Raw genomic sequence first — 14840 nt, 5'->3', positions numbered from 1 at the left:
TTCATCAAGGCCATCCTCTATACTCTCTGCATCATGGGGGTAATGGCACAAAACAGTAAATCACTCCAACTGTACACAGTGGTTTTGTGTGTGTGTGTGTGTGTGCCTTCAAGTCAGTGTGAACTCCTGGTGAGTGCCTGAACAAATCCCTGCAGTTTTCTTGTCAAGATTTCAGAAGTGGCTTGCCATTGTCTCCTTCCTAGGGCTAAGAGAGAGTGGCTGGCCCAAGATCACCCAGCTGCCTTTGTGCCTAAGGGGGACTAGAACTCACTGTCTCCCGGTTTCTAGCCTGATGCCTTAACCATTACACAACTGGCTCTTAAGTGTATAGTTAGGGAAGATCAACTAAAACTAGAGGAAAATGTCTGTGTTAAGTGTTTTTAGGATTAAGGGGCAAATTATGAAATTAAATTTCACAAGTCCCTTTGGGCTGTTTTTTAAATTACTTTGTCCACAACACAGTCTTTTTTTAAAAAGTTATTAGTATATATGCAAAGCGTTGAGTTTACCTGAGCCTACTATTTCCCTCAACTGGATGTATGTGTCATTTTGGCTACAAAACACTCCAAATTTAGAGAATGAAATTATCATCCACATACATAATAGTTACCAGAGTAGGAAAAGTACATTATAAATATTTTTTAAAAGCCAAAATTCATTTTTAAAGCAAATGTTCTCATCCTTAGACAAAAAAAATCCCTGCAGCATGAGCAGTCTTAACCTATCATACAAGACACTTACACATTGTATAAAAGTTAATACACATTGTGCATACCTTATACAATTTAAGAATTATTTTAATACACTCATACACAAATCTTGTCTGCTTCTGTAAACTTCCACCATATAGTGCAACAAGTTCCTCGTTGAAATTTACACTGAAAACATCAAAATGATATTTGAAGCCAATATCTTCTGCCTTTCTCAGTGCTATTGATCCAAGAGAACGTACTGAAAAAAACATACATTAGAAGCGGACATGATTAAAATCCTAGATTTGATGGTGAAGTAGATCCTTAAAAGAGGCACAGTAGCTAGGAGGCAAAAAACAATACTGTGGAATTAAAAAAAAAACTGGTTGTAATTTTGTGTCTTCAAACTCCAAGCTCCAAAAATCCATGCTTAATATGCAGTATAACTTGAGAACAGTATTATTTTCAGAAGGAACCTCAGAAAAGACACATAGTTGAAACTAGCCTGCTAAACAAAAAAGATTGGTGAACTGACCCAGGGTCATTTCAATCAATCACGTTTATTACAGCCCTAAGGCCAGACCCAATAAAACTATACATAATAACAATCTTACATTAATACATATATGTATGTAAAAACAAAAGCCATCAATATAGTATGATCCAAAATTTGTTTAAAAATAAAAATACTAAATGAATTAAAATAAAATACTATGTTAAAAATTCCAAATCTAAGTGATGGTGCGGCGTATTGTGCAGATGGTAGCACAAAACTGGGCAACCTGGGAGGATATTTTCGGGTCCTTATCTGAAAGAAGTAGCATTAGGTAGAAGTCACTCTCCCTACCTGGAAATTTCTTCAGTAATGGATATATAAGGCTCTGTCTTGAGTCCTTATATAGGGAACAATATAATAGCATATGGCTTAGGATTTCTATTGAACTGTCTCCACATGGACATAGCCAAAGGTGCATGGGAGTACCCTTAAACCGTCCGAAAAGGACTGCTGAGGGCAATGCGTCCAGCCTGGCTAAAGTAAAAGCTTTACGAAACTTCAAAATTATGATAGATGATAGATAAGAAGCTGGAATGAACCCTTCCGAAAGCAATTGGCGGATATTGGGGTGTAGCAACTTACTTAAATTTGTTTGTAGAGCTATATTCCAGATTTGTTGTTTCAGGGCGGTTCTAGCGTTATCATATCCTAATGAGCACAGACTTTCCGTAGAGAAGCCTAACAATGTAATTTTGTCTAAGGCTTTTTTAGCCAAGATGACTTAAAATGATCTCTAAATATTAATGGGGCTAAACCTATAGGCAACATAATTAGCTTTACCCAGAAGATCAAAAGAAGGAACCATGCTCTGGCATCCGATGAGACTATACCTATTTCTACCCTAAGGATAGCATTTTTAATACATTTTGGTGCCATCAATATGTCATTTGTATCCATGTAGTGTCTGGGGCAGATCATTCAAATAGGTCTGGCCCTATGGAGATCCCAGGCAGTAGTCAGTTATATCTGGATCTGGGAGATGGTTAAAGTCATTGCAGAAGGAAACACTATCAGTGGTCTTGAAGGAGGCTTTAATGAACTCTCTCCTTAAAATGCCCTCCCTGGATTCAGAGGTGCTAAACAATTAACATCAGGGAAAGGCTGTTGAGATGGTGGTAGGGAATCAACACGTTGTACCCTAGAGAAAATGGATTATCTGAACCCTTTTTAGTCAGGATTCAGGCCTGGACATAAAACATAGCCAGCATCAGTAGCATTGGTGTATCTTTGGCCCAAGAAGAAGACAGTGCACTTACCTGGGTCCTATTAGATCTCTCCATGGCCTTCAATATCACCAAGCATGGTATACTTCTGAACCTCATGTGGGAGATTGGGGGAACTATGTTGCGGTGATACCAGTTGGGGAGGGGAGGGGGGATTGGCCTGGTTGCTACTCCTTTGTGGGAGTCAGGGGTCAGTGCTCTCCCCCTCCTATTTAACCTATACACATAGCCTCTGGGAGAGGTCAACCAATAGTTTGGTGTGTGGTATCATTAATGATATACAGCTTTACATTGCTACCCCGGACCAGACTGAGGATGCACTGAAGTCCTATCCTAATACCTGGAGGCTTAAATTGTGAATCCTAAAAAGATACTTGTTGTCCAATAGAGCTGTCTGCCTGCTCCAGTGGTCTCTTGACAGGGGAGCAACACCCCCAGAAGAGGAAGTCCATGACTTTCAGGTCCTTCTGGATTATGGCTCCATTTAAAACAGCAGGTGAAAGCTACAGCCAGGGGGCCTTCTCCCAGCTTTGTATGGTGTGCCAATTGTGGGCCCTACCATGAGCAGCAGGACCTTGCTACAATGACTCATGCCCTTCTTACTATCCATTTAAATTACTGCAATGAGCTCCACACAGGGATCTTTTGAAGACTACTCAGATGCTCCAGTTCGTTCAGAGTGCAGCAGCCCATGAGCTAACCAGTATTTGCTAGAGGAAGCATATTACACCAGTGCTGTGGGCCCTACATTGGTTACAGGCAGACTTTCCAGTGCAATTTAAAGTGCTCTTGATAACTTATATAATGTATATGGCTTGGCTCCAAGTTATGTATAGGACTGCATTCTCCCAATGGTATTTGCCAAGCTAATTCAACCTATCCAGGAGGAACTATTAATGGGCCTCCACTTTAAGGAGACGGTGGTAGGGAGGCTCAGAAGCACTGCTTTTGGAATGGTTTCCAGTAGACCACTCAGCTGGCTCCCACCCAGAAACAGCTCAAAACTGAGCTTTTTTAGATGGCATTTGGTCCTTAACAGGGACGCGGTGGCGCTGCGGGTTAAACCGCTGAGCTGTCGATCGGAAGGTCGGCGGTTCGAAACCGCGCGGCGGGGTGAGCTCCCGTTGTTAATCCCAGCTCCTGCTCACCTAGCAGTTCGAAAACATGCAAATGTGAGTAGATCAATAGGTACCGCTTCGGCGGGAAGGTAACAGCGTTCCGAGTCGTCATGCTGGCCACATGACCCGGAAGTGTCTATGACAACGCCGGCTCCAAGGCTTAGAAATGGAGATGAGCACCGCCCCCTAGAGTCGGATTCGACTGGACTTTACGTCAAGGGAAACCCCCCCTGGTCCTTAACTCCATCTTGGTAGAGTTATAGCCTGGCTTTGTTACTTCATTTTATTCTGCATTTTTAACTGTTTTGTAGACTTTTATTTATTTTTATTGTATATTGCTTATTTGAGTAAGCTGTAAATTGCTGAGACTCCTTTGGGATTGCGGAAGTCTAAAAATGTGATTAATAAATAAATGAAAACCATTTATTATTCAGGAAAACACAGATTCATGTAAAATTATTAATCCCATGCTACCCCCTCTTCAAGTATTCTACAGAGATATTGAAGCTTTTCATTGCTTACAAAGGATTACAATATCCATATTGGTATTCCTTCAGAGCTGGCTTACCTTGCTTATAACTTCCAGCATTACCAGGAAGAAAAAGGATAGGAATCCCTGTTAAGATTAGATTTCTATTTTCTTCTGCATAAATTCCTTCCCCATAGAGATAGAGCTCATAGACTGGATAACGTCTGGATATTTTCTTAGGTAATTTTATTTTCTGAAACAAAGATACTTACATGTATTTCAGCAAAAGAAAGGTAATATTTTGTTATTAACAGAAGGAATCTAAGCAATTGCAATGTAGAGTAAATAAAACTTATACAAAATAAAACATACTATCTTATTAGTATAAAACAGCCATACTTTTAAAAGACTGAAAAAATATGACAGCTTTTTGAATATTTCACTATCTTCTTTATATAATTAAAGAACTGCATATCTACACACTAAAAATGGAACATTTGCTTTCTTCTTCTGTCTGACAGTAACTTCGGAGAAGATCCTAAAATAGAAAGAAGTTTTAAATACAAGTTAAAGGACTTTTAAAAATTCTTCCTTCCATCCTTCATTCCTTCCTTTCTTTCTTTTTGGAATAAATAGCAAAATATTGATTTTGGAAAGTTACAAATGGATTAAGGGTCCAGATGGATTTGAATAAGATTTGAAATTAGTTACAAGAATCCTTCCCATGGGAAAATGCTGTTGCTTTGAATTCTTTGGACGTACTGAATGATATTTGTGAACAATGGATTCAGAAGTTAATTTTAAGAGCGTCTGCCATTATAGACAGACTGTGTTTAAAAGATGTTATGGAAGAAGAACAAGTTTTATCGGACAAGACTGAGACTGATCTGAAAGTATATTTAAAAATGACAGGCTACAAGAATGATATGGAAAAAGGTGCTACACTGGATATACAAATGAAACTGGCTGATGTCTTAATAATTAAAAGGGATATACAAATAACAAACCAAAAGAGTAACCTGGATAACTTTCCTATATTGGATTTAGAAAAGAGACTTGTTAAAATTTTGAATGATTTTGTGAGAAGGGACAAAGAAAAAATGAAAAGAAATCAAGTTCTAGGACATTATTTGAAGGGATTAAAGATTAAGATCGTTAAAAGTAAAAGGAAGGAATATAAAGGTTTATTTGATCAAGGTTAAAATAGATATGTAGTTTTCTCTGGTAACCCTTAATGGACTTTTCCTGACCAGGACTGAAACAATGAGGCTTTAAGGATTTGTTTATAGTTAAGAGATGAGATATGGGAAGAAGATATCATTTGTTGTATTTTAAGAGAAGGTGATAAGTTATTAAAATTGTTTATACTTGTTGTGATGAAGGGGGAAGTCATTTCTTTATATATTTCTTTTTCTTTACTATATTGTTATTCTTTCTTTTCTATTTTTCTATTTTTTTCTTCTTTTCTGCACTTTCTATTTTTCTTTTTTTTTCAGTTTGTATTAGTTTTTAGCTTTTTAATTGGAATGTTTAATAAAATTACTATAAAAAAAAGAAAATGGGCATATGCTCAAGATCATTAATAGAAAAAAATGATCTTTTGATTTTGGGTTTTAGAGATTAAATGGTTTGCTGTAATAGAAATAATGTTAACATAGGGTAATTAATTGTAAGGGACTAGATTTGTAAACTTACCTATATCTATATCGGAGAAAGTTGGAGGTCACTTTCCTTTTTTGTTTTCTCTCTACTGACACTTCTATAGTTTGTTCTTTTTTCTTTAGTTCTGTTTTCTATCTGTTCTATATTTTCTTTTGTTTGTATCTTAACTATATGTTGAAAAATAATAAAGTTCTAAAAAAAAAATCATATAATGGAAACTGGCTGGTTTTCTTTTTCTGCTTTAGCATAACTTGGAACTTGAACGTTATCTATTCTACAGTCAGCCCCTGGCCATGTGTTTGCAGTTATAATGAAAATTCTACTTCTTTATACTAATTATATAGTCACTTTGACTTCTGTGTATTCCATCTAGTGAAGTCCATGTATAGAGGCATTTTGACTGTTTAAAAACTATATTAAAAATGAAGAAATAACTGGATTGGCAGAAATTAATAAATTATTCTCCTGCTTCATTTCAATTTTCTAGCCCATCCAATCCAACTGCATTTTTCACCTTAATATTTCCAACTTTGGCATTCCAGTCTCCAACCATAAGCAGCACATCTATTTCAAACAAATTAGATTTTCCAACCATAAAATCTAATTGATATTATTTGGTTACTGATTGCATTATAGTCAAGTATTTTCTTGCTATACTCCTTCTGACTATGAAAGCAGTGCTGTTCCTTGTTTTTCATGTCCTGAATAATAAGCAATATAATCTTCTGACTGAAAGTATCCAGTTCCAGTCCATCTCAATACAGTGATGCCCAAGATGTTGATGTGTACTTGATTCATTTTATCTCTCATCATGTTGATCTTTCCCATGATCATGCTTTTTACACCCACTGTAATTCTCTTAGCAGCCTTGGATTTTCTTTTCCTGCATGGCAACATCAGTAACTAGATGTCCCAAAGGCTTTAATTTAGCCACATCATAAACACCATTAGGACTCTGTAAGATTCTCAACACTTCCTCAGTATCATGATGAGTGCCATCTGACATGAGGGGCCCATCATCCAGCACTATATCATCAATCACTTTATACTGTCTATCCATGTAGTTGTCTTGGTGAAATACTAGAGAGGTTTACCATTGTTTTATCCTGCACACTATGAAATGATGCCTTTGCTCTTGCCACTGAAGTGATCATCCACTCCAGCATCTTCTTATATCACTGTTGCCCAATATAGGTGCCTGCTGGCTTTAGCTGGGCAGGTGGAGTGACCTTCAAACCCTGGGCGATCCTGCTGGGATTATATACCCTTGGCATACATTCTCAGTATTCTTCTTTCACCATTCCCAGGAACACCCACCACCACGGTGAGGCAGCACAGCAGGAGTTGGAGGGGCAGGTTTGAATGCTGACATCTTTTACTGGAAATGGAGTGCTAATGTTCAGAATCTGAGTTTTGAAGCTCCAACATGAAGTTTCTATACTCAAATGACTAGTTCAATGGAACTGCTTCCTATATAAGTTTTATACTTGAAAGTATGTTGAATATTTTCTTTCTAAACCAAACTTTTGCTTGATTTTCAATTCAAGCATTAATTCTTACAGGTTTTACAGCAATTTGGATTTAAAGGAGAAAGGGTCTTGGATCACATATGGGCAATCATGTCTTGTCAGTCAGCAATCCCTTAAAGAATCCGCATCTTTTTTGCTGTGAGATCACGCAAAAAGAAATGTATGATTTAAGGAGGTGCCAACATTTTTTTTGTTACTGCCAGGACTAGTCCTTGCAGTTTTCTTATCACCCCTTCCTCTTCAAATCTGGATTGATTTGATCACCCCTATTAACTCTTAATATTTAAATATCTTGTACCTTTTATTTAATTTTAGGGCACCCAAATTATTTTAGAAATACAATAGTTTTTTTTAAGCTGACAGAAATCAAATCAACAAATCGTGAGATAACCAGTAGTTTTCCTTCCTGTTGAATTTGCTGCAAAAGCCCTAGTACTTATAGCTGACATTCCCACACCCACTGTATATTAAACTAGCTATTACTGTACTTAACAAACTTAGCCCACAGCAGCTTCCAACACCCAATTTAAATCATCTGCAGAACACTGTGGGTGTCTTTCTCTAAAGTCATTTAATATTCTCTCTCTCTCTCTCTCTCTCTCTCTCTCTCTCTCTCACTGTATTGTTTTTAAAAAACTAATGTTTTAGATCATCACATTATAGACTTACATTACAAGGAGGCTGTACCACATGGTATATCATACAGATAAATATGGCAAGGGCCTATTGACCTATACCCATTTGTCTGGAACAAACCTCACTAACCTACTACTACTGAATAGTCCTGTACAAAAATGTGGTATCAGTCCCATGTATCACCCTGGAGATAACGTATTTCAGAATGCTTTCCACAAAAACTTAAAGTGCAGTATTCCACAAAAACTTAAAGTGTAGTAGTTTTATTACTGGAACAACCCATGTGAAGCATATGTCCCAAGGTCCTTGTTCATTAGAGGCGTCAGTAAGAAATTAGCACATGAGGCATCATATTCAAAGTAACCTGCACTTTGAAGCTCAGAATCAAAATCTTTAAGGCATCTCAGAAAGGACACGTTTTTAGAAAAGCAGGATTGTGTATTCTATGGTAGCTCAATATTGACCACCTCAGGATCCAAAGACCTTATATACCACTTCTTCCCACATCAACCTGCCTATTTATTATGAACACTGGATAAGAGCCACCTCTGAGAGCCTTTAGCAAGAAAAATTAACTATAAAATCAGAATGCTGTCCAAGACACATTTCTGGAAGCCAAATCTGTATCTTTCAGGGGTAAATTACTACAATGTGGGGTGGGGGGTGGGGGTGGCCCTGCATTCACAAACTGGGATTTATTATATATTTTTTTGGCTCAATATTTTACTCGATTAATGCTCAACTTACCTTTGTACCCTACACTAGGGTCCATTTTTTGTGGATGAAGGATATTTTAAATAAACAATTTGGAAAATAAATACAGATGAAAAACTCCAGCTTTTTTCTTGCTGAATATGCTATATAAGGAATTAGAGTCCCACTTCAAGATAGATAAAAAGAATTTCTGAAATAACAAGTATTATAGTTATAGAGACGAAATAAGTGCTTCACTTCCTATGCCTAAAACAGCCATATGAAAAGATAATGATACTGAAGAGTTTCAGGAGGTTCTGCTTTGCTCTTCCTGTCATATCATCCCATTTTCTGTGATACTTGTCTTCATCAGTTTTAGTCCACAAATGGTGCATAGCATTATCCATAAGTGGTCAAACTGCTGACATTATAGCCATCTTTAAAAGGAAGAGGGGAAAAGCTGACAGAAGGGAAAAGGTCTAGTGCAAATATTTTCAGAGTAAAAATGATCTATTCTGCTTTTGAAAAGATTGAACCCTACTGCATTTATTCATCTTAGCTATCATCAGAAAACATCTGATAATGGTAGAACACTTCAGGAACTAGAAAGCCAGAAAAGGAAATAGTACTCTTTTCAAGAAAAAGAGCAGCATCAACATTCACAGAGAAATATTTTGTAATTACTGATATGAATCCAATGAAACCTTACTGTTGAACAACCATGTTCTCTCACTATCAAGCAACTACTGAGCAGTAAATGCATTGGCCACTTTCTACTGGGATAAAAAAGACCAATGGAGCTTTGGCTTTTGGTTGATTGCATGGACATACAGACCCTGACTCCTTAGATCTGAGTTCCAAGACAACTTGAAAAATGTGTTCTCCAAGAAGAGTGATCTCAGCTGTCTTTTCATAGCTAGAATCCAGAAGCAATTTACTGAAGACTTTACTCCTCTAGTGCAGTGGTTCTCAAACGTTTTGGTCTCTAGTCCCCATTACATTCTTTAAAATTACTGAGGACCCCGAAGAGCTTTGGCTTAGGTGGGTTATATCTATCGATATTTGCTATATCAGGAATCAAAACTGAGAAATTTTAAAATATTTATTTATTTGACTTCACTGTCCCCTGAAAGTGTCTCAGGGACCCCCAGGAGTCCCCAGACCATACGTTGAGAACCGCTGCTCTAGGGCACCTGATACAAATGCTTGAACCCTGGGAGGCTCCCATTGAACCAGGCTCTGAAAAAGAGGGAGATACACACATCAGACGGGCGCCTGTGGACTGACAGGAACCAAGCCTAGGAAGAGCTAGGCGCTGAAAAGGGCTCGTTCGTAAGTGCCAGAGAGGCGGCTGGAGAGAGGAGCCTTCATGAGGTTCTTAGACTGCAACCCCACGCCGTCTCGCCGGAAACCAAGTTTCTCAGGAACTCCATGAGAGGAGGCACGTCTGCGATCGCCCCGCGACGGAAGGGGGAAGGAGCGAGCCTCTCAGGGGGAACAAGCGGAGGGGAGGCAAAACGGCCGCCGTGTAGCACGCCGCTGCCACTCACCAGGTACTCGGGGTAGTCGAACATGTAGGTCATGCTGCACCGGTTCTCCTCATACTGAAAGAGCATGTCCCGGGCGCCCAGCAGCACCAGAGCCGCCAGGACCCCGTAAAACAAAACTCCGGCCGCCCTCCTCACCCGCCACATGTCGCCCTCAGCGGCCGCCTCGCCGCCAGAACCACCTCTGCCCTCTCCCCGGCGGGCCACACCCGCCAGGAGGCAGAGAATCGTCCTGCCTGCCTCTCTCGCCAGGCGGGGCGGAGCTATGGAGGAAGGGCGGGCCTCCGCCATATTTGGAAGGTCGACAAACCCTCTGAACTCTCCTCGGGCGTTAAGGGAGCCTTCCTGTCCGCCATGTTCGGAAGGTCGCTCAGATTGGGTGGGCGGGGCGAGTGGGCTGTTTCTGCAGCAGGTGGCCGAGCCTTGGCGGCTTTTAGCAGGGAGGCTTTTGCGGCGGTCGCCAGGAGGGAGTCGGGGGTGGAGGAGCCTACTTAGCAGCTGCAGAAGCTTGCATCTGATACCAATTTAAGCCGGAATGAAAAATGAGCGGAAACATGAAAAACAGAAGGAGGAAGCGCTCCGAGTATCTATGGGAGATTAAGTCACATCTTTAAAAGATGTGGAGAGTGGGTTGTTGAACAAAAGATGTATCATTGAATCATAACATTTATTTAATAATAAAGTAACAAGCTGGTTTAAATTTCCAGAGAATGGCTCCTGAGCGCCATCCCTGAGCAAAGCCATCTGCTTGGGTCTGCCAGATCTGGATTGCAAAAAATCCGGATAACCTGCTGGAGGTACGAAACTCCCAACTCCATGCTTCCATCTGCTGGTCTTCTGGATTTATCAACCCCGGACTAGTAGCCTACTTTCCTCCTCTAATTTCTTCCAGGCCGGTCCTTTGTCTGACTATAATAAACCCACATGTTGTGAGGAAATGATCTTTAGTGGAGCTTAACCCAAATTAAGCCAGGACTGTAACTTGTTGGAATTAATGTGAACAATGATCAATTGCAAAAGCAAAACTGAGAAAAAGGAAGCCCCCCCCCAGCACATTACATCACTTCTACAGAGGCCTACAAGTTCTCCAGCCTAGATACAGTGGAAGTTCATGATGACTGTGATTCCTGCCCACAACTCAAGGCAAGGCATACCACAAGCTGGACATAGAGGCTCGCTGAAGAGATACTGAGTCACATCTGGAATAGATGGGTTGTTACATTGTACTATGCTTCGCCATATTCTATGCTGACTAAGCCTAAATTGACTGGGTTTGCACAACATACTGTCCTATGCTTTAAATCATGGTTTACATCTACAATGGAGAAGTTCCTACAACAGGCAAAACCAAAACAAATCACATGATAGCTTAATGCCGTGTGTAAACAAACTTTATTTGCACCATAAGTATACCTGTGTTCACATAATGTTGGATAACAATAAGACCAATCAAACCATTACTCTAAATGCACTCAAAGCAAGAACTGGTTGAGTTTCATTAGACTGAAAGGAAATTATGTAGATACTTCTACTTGAATTCTGCTACCTCTTTTGTTCTCCTCAAAGAGAACATTCCATAATTATCTCCAAACCTGCCAAGCTTGAAAAGCCAGGATCATGGTGCAAAAATCTCTGCCCAGCCCTGAATAAATGTAAGGCCTGCTTAATAAATAGAAAGAAAATGAAACCCACACTCTCTGCCCATGTCCTTTATTTATACTGTACTCATTTAGGCAAAAGAACTCACCATTCCTAAAGGAGAGATGCTAAGATAGCAAGCCTCCTTTGAAATATCTGAAAGCTTGGGAGCCAGGGTGAGGCAGAAGATCTTGTTAATGAGAAAATGTCACAAAGCTATGGTGTTTTTCCCACCAAAATATCATTGTTTCACTGAAGATTCAAATATTTGTCTTTTAGAAATAAATTGGTTCAGTCCCTGAACGGAGCCAACCTCATAGGATTACAGAGGTTTGGATCTGCTTTCAAACTGGTGAAGAGTCACTGTATGAAAATGCTCTGGGTAAATGACTTGCATTAAATTATTTTGGTGTGGAAATTGCAGAACAAGTATCTGTGCTTTACATTTTCAAGGAAAAAAATGCAGAAATCAGGCAATTAGGATGATGGGAAATTAATCTTAGAGTTTAATAATACATAAAATACCAACCAAGAAGCTTAGAGAACACAAATATTAAATTGCTGCTCTTCTAACAAACAGTAACTTTCTGTACAATTGGCTTATGTACCAAACAATTTGGAAGGTAAGGCAATATAATGGTAACCATCCAGCATTATGTTTCCAGCAGCAGTCAGCCTGATGTCTTCTGGGAAACTTGCAAACAGCTTCCCTATCATCTATGTTCATCCCATCTCCAGCTGTCATTTTGAGATACTGCCATATGATTTTACTCTGTTGTTCTGTTTATTGCCAGATTTATTTTTCATGATAAGGCAGTTCCAATGGATGGTTGAACAAAATGAACATATAAGGGAAATAAAAATGGGGCAGGCTCAGTCAGAAAGATACTTTCTGTCCAAGGTTACAAGGGTTTCAATCTTCAATCGTTTTTTAGTTATGGTTAAAGACCCTTAAAAATAAAAACCATATTTAAACAGAAAAAACGAATAATGATTTAAAAGAAAAAAATAATTGCAAAACAAAATAATATGAGAATTTTTCAGTGAATTATTCTTGTTTGTAAATGATAGCTGAGCAAAAATTGTGTGACTTCCTTTCTTACATATTGAACTTGACAATCTAATAATTGATTGTTTATGTGTCATCAAGTCATTTTTGACTCCTAGCAACCACATAGATAGATTCACATATTCTGTCTCTGACCTACCTGGGTGTGTAGCAATGAGTGATTTTATTAAATTATTTCAAATACCTGTATAAATTTGACAACGAAGTAGTACATGGTCTACTGTTTTGATTTCCTTTAATGTATATGGGCACATGTTCTGCTTTTGGGATGTTGTGATATTTAGGCTACTGCAATTTGCTGCACATTGGGCTGCCTTTAAAGACCACACCGAAAGTTCAGTTTGTGCAGAATGCAGTGGCCTGGGTGCTTGTGGGTGTTTATGGGCACTTATGACACCTGTCCTGTAGGCCCTACATTGGCTTCCTATCAGCTTTGGGGTGTAATTTAAAGTGCTGGTCTTAGTTTATAAAGACCTTTATGGCTTGGCACTGGGTTTCTGTGGGACTGCATTTCCCCATTAGAATCATCCTGACCACTGCAATCATGCTAGGAGATACATCAGGTTGTCTCCCATTTCCAGGAAGTTGCAGGGGACTGAAGCCTGCAAGTGTTTTTCAGCGATGGCACCAGCCCTATGGAATGGACTTCCATTCGGAAATTTGTCTCCTACATTATTCCTTCAAACAAGTTGGAAGACAGCTTTATCAGAGGGCTTTGGGGGCATGATGCCATGTATTGTTTTGAGATGTAATTATCTTCTTATTCTGTTATCATGTATGTTTACGTTTGTGAGTGTTGTGATTGTGGCAGGACATACGTTTGCTAGATAAGTATTTTCCTTCCAGTAATAAGAGCAAGAATGTTTAATCTGGCTAGTGAGAAGGTTCTCTGATGCTTGCATAAACTATGCTTGTTAGATATTTTGCAGAGGTAAAGGATCTTAGTGGGAGGAGGGTAGAGCCCATATCCTTTTGATAGTTGATACCCAACACATGAAGCTTAACTTCTCTGTACTCAGTCAGTGATTGGGATGAAAACCCATAATGCCCCCTAACTTCTGTGCCTTTTCCCACATTGAGGCAAACACTGTGGAGAACCAGGGCTGATAGAGAATTATAGTTGTTTTTTAATTTTCTGAAATTATTCAGCCAAAAAGCATCATGGTGTCAGGATAACTTTGGCTTGCACACAGTCTTGGTTGAACCATAAGTTCACGGCCTGAGAGAGAACTTTTAGCCATCTAGATTTTATTATATTTTCATTTTTATTGTAATTTGTATTTATAATTATCTTGAATCTTAACTTGTTTTTATTGTAAACTGCCCAGAGTCCCTCCTGTGGGCGGGGGGGGAGATGGGCAATGATAAAAATCTAATAAATAAATAAAAAAAATTAGATCTGTGAACCAGCTTGTCATCATGGGAGGAAGATAATTGGGAGATAATCTTTCCCCCCCAAGCCAATCTTCCCATTTAATCTCTTCTTTGAAGTCTTGGGCGGCCTTGGATTGCCTTCTGTAAATTTTCTGACCACCTAACCCCAATTCTGCATGCTTCACTACTAATTATACTCTTTGGGGTACCAATCCACCAATTAATATTTATGAAACAAACAATACAATGACACAATCAATGTTGCTGGTTATGGGAGCTGAATCTGGTAAGGGGGCAACAACAGTGATAATTATTATATAAACATCTTTGAAGGCCATCAAAAGACTGACACAGTATCCATCAATTCATAAAGGCAGGAGAACCCTAGAATTTAAACTCTGGAAAATAGACCTACATAAAGGCTCTGACTTCTTTGCAACAGAGAAAGTAAATAATATGTTGGGTATACAGTAAAGCTTCCTTCTCATTTGCAATGAAGATTCTAATCTCACTGAGCTGGGTCTGAGACTTTTCTGCGAAGCTCAGTAAGTTAAGGGTCTGGAGATTCACTACCACGATCAAGGTGTAGGCCTGAGATTGGCTCCTCTTCACATTCCCAGAAATTTATTTCCCT

The 14840-nt window shown here is 39.1% G+C and overlaps 1 protein-coding gene across 1 annotated transcript in view; it reads right to left on the bottom strand.

Moving 5' to 3' along the window:
- The window catches only part of PGAP1 (post-GPI attachment to proteins inositol deacylase 1), a 63141-nt gene extending 52843 nt beyond the window's left edge, over positions 1–10298 (bottom strand). The window contains exons 1-3 of the mRNA XM_063318044.1: positions 10129–10298; positions 4158–4311; positions 776–951 (exon numbers count right to left, since the gene is read on the bottom strand). Of these exons, the coding sequence (XP_063174114.1) occupies positions 776–951; positions 4158–4311; positions 10129–10272 (474 nt within the window). The 5' untranslated portion in view covers positions 10273–10298. The remainder of the gene's footprint in view (positions 1–775; positions 952–4157; positions 4312–10128) is intronic.
- Positions 10299–14840: the final 4542 nt, after the last annotated feature.

Source organism: Candoia aspera, chromosome 1 (assembly GCF_035149785.1).
Source record: "Candoia aspera isolate rCanAsp1 chromosome 1, rCanAsp1.hap2, whole genome shotgun sequence".
Classification (NCBI taxonomy): Eukaryota; Metazoa; Chordata; class Lepidosauria; order Squamata; family Boidae; genus Candoia; species Candoia aspera.
This window is presented reverse-complemented; position numbering and strand designations above follow the sequence as displayed.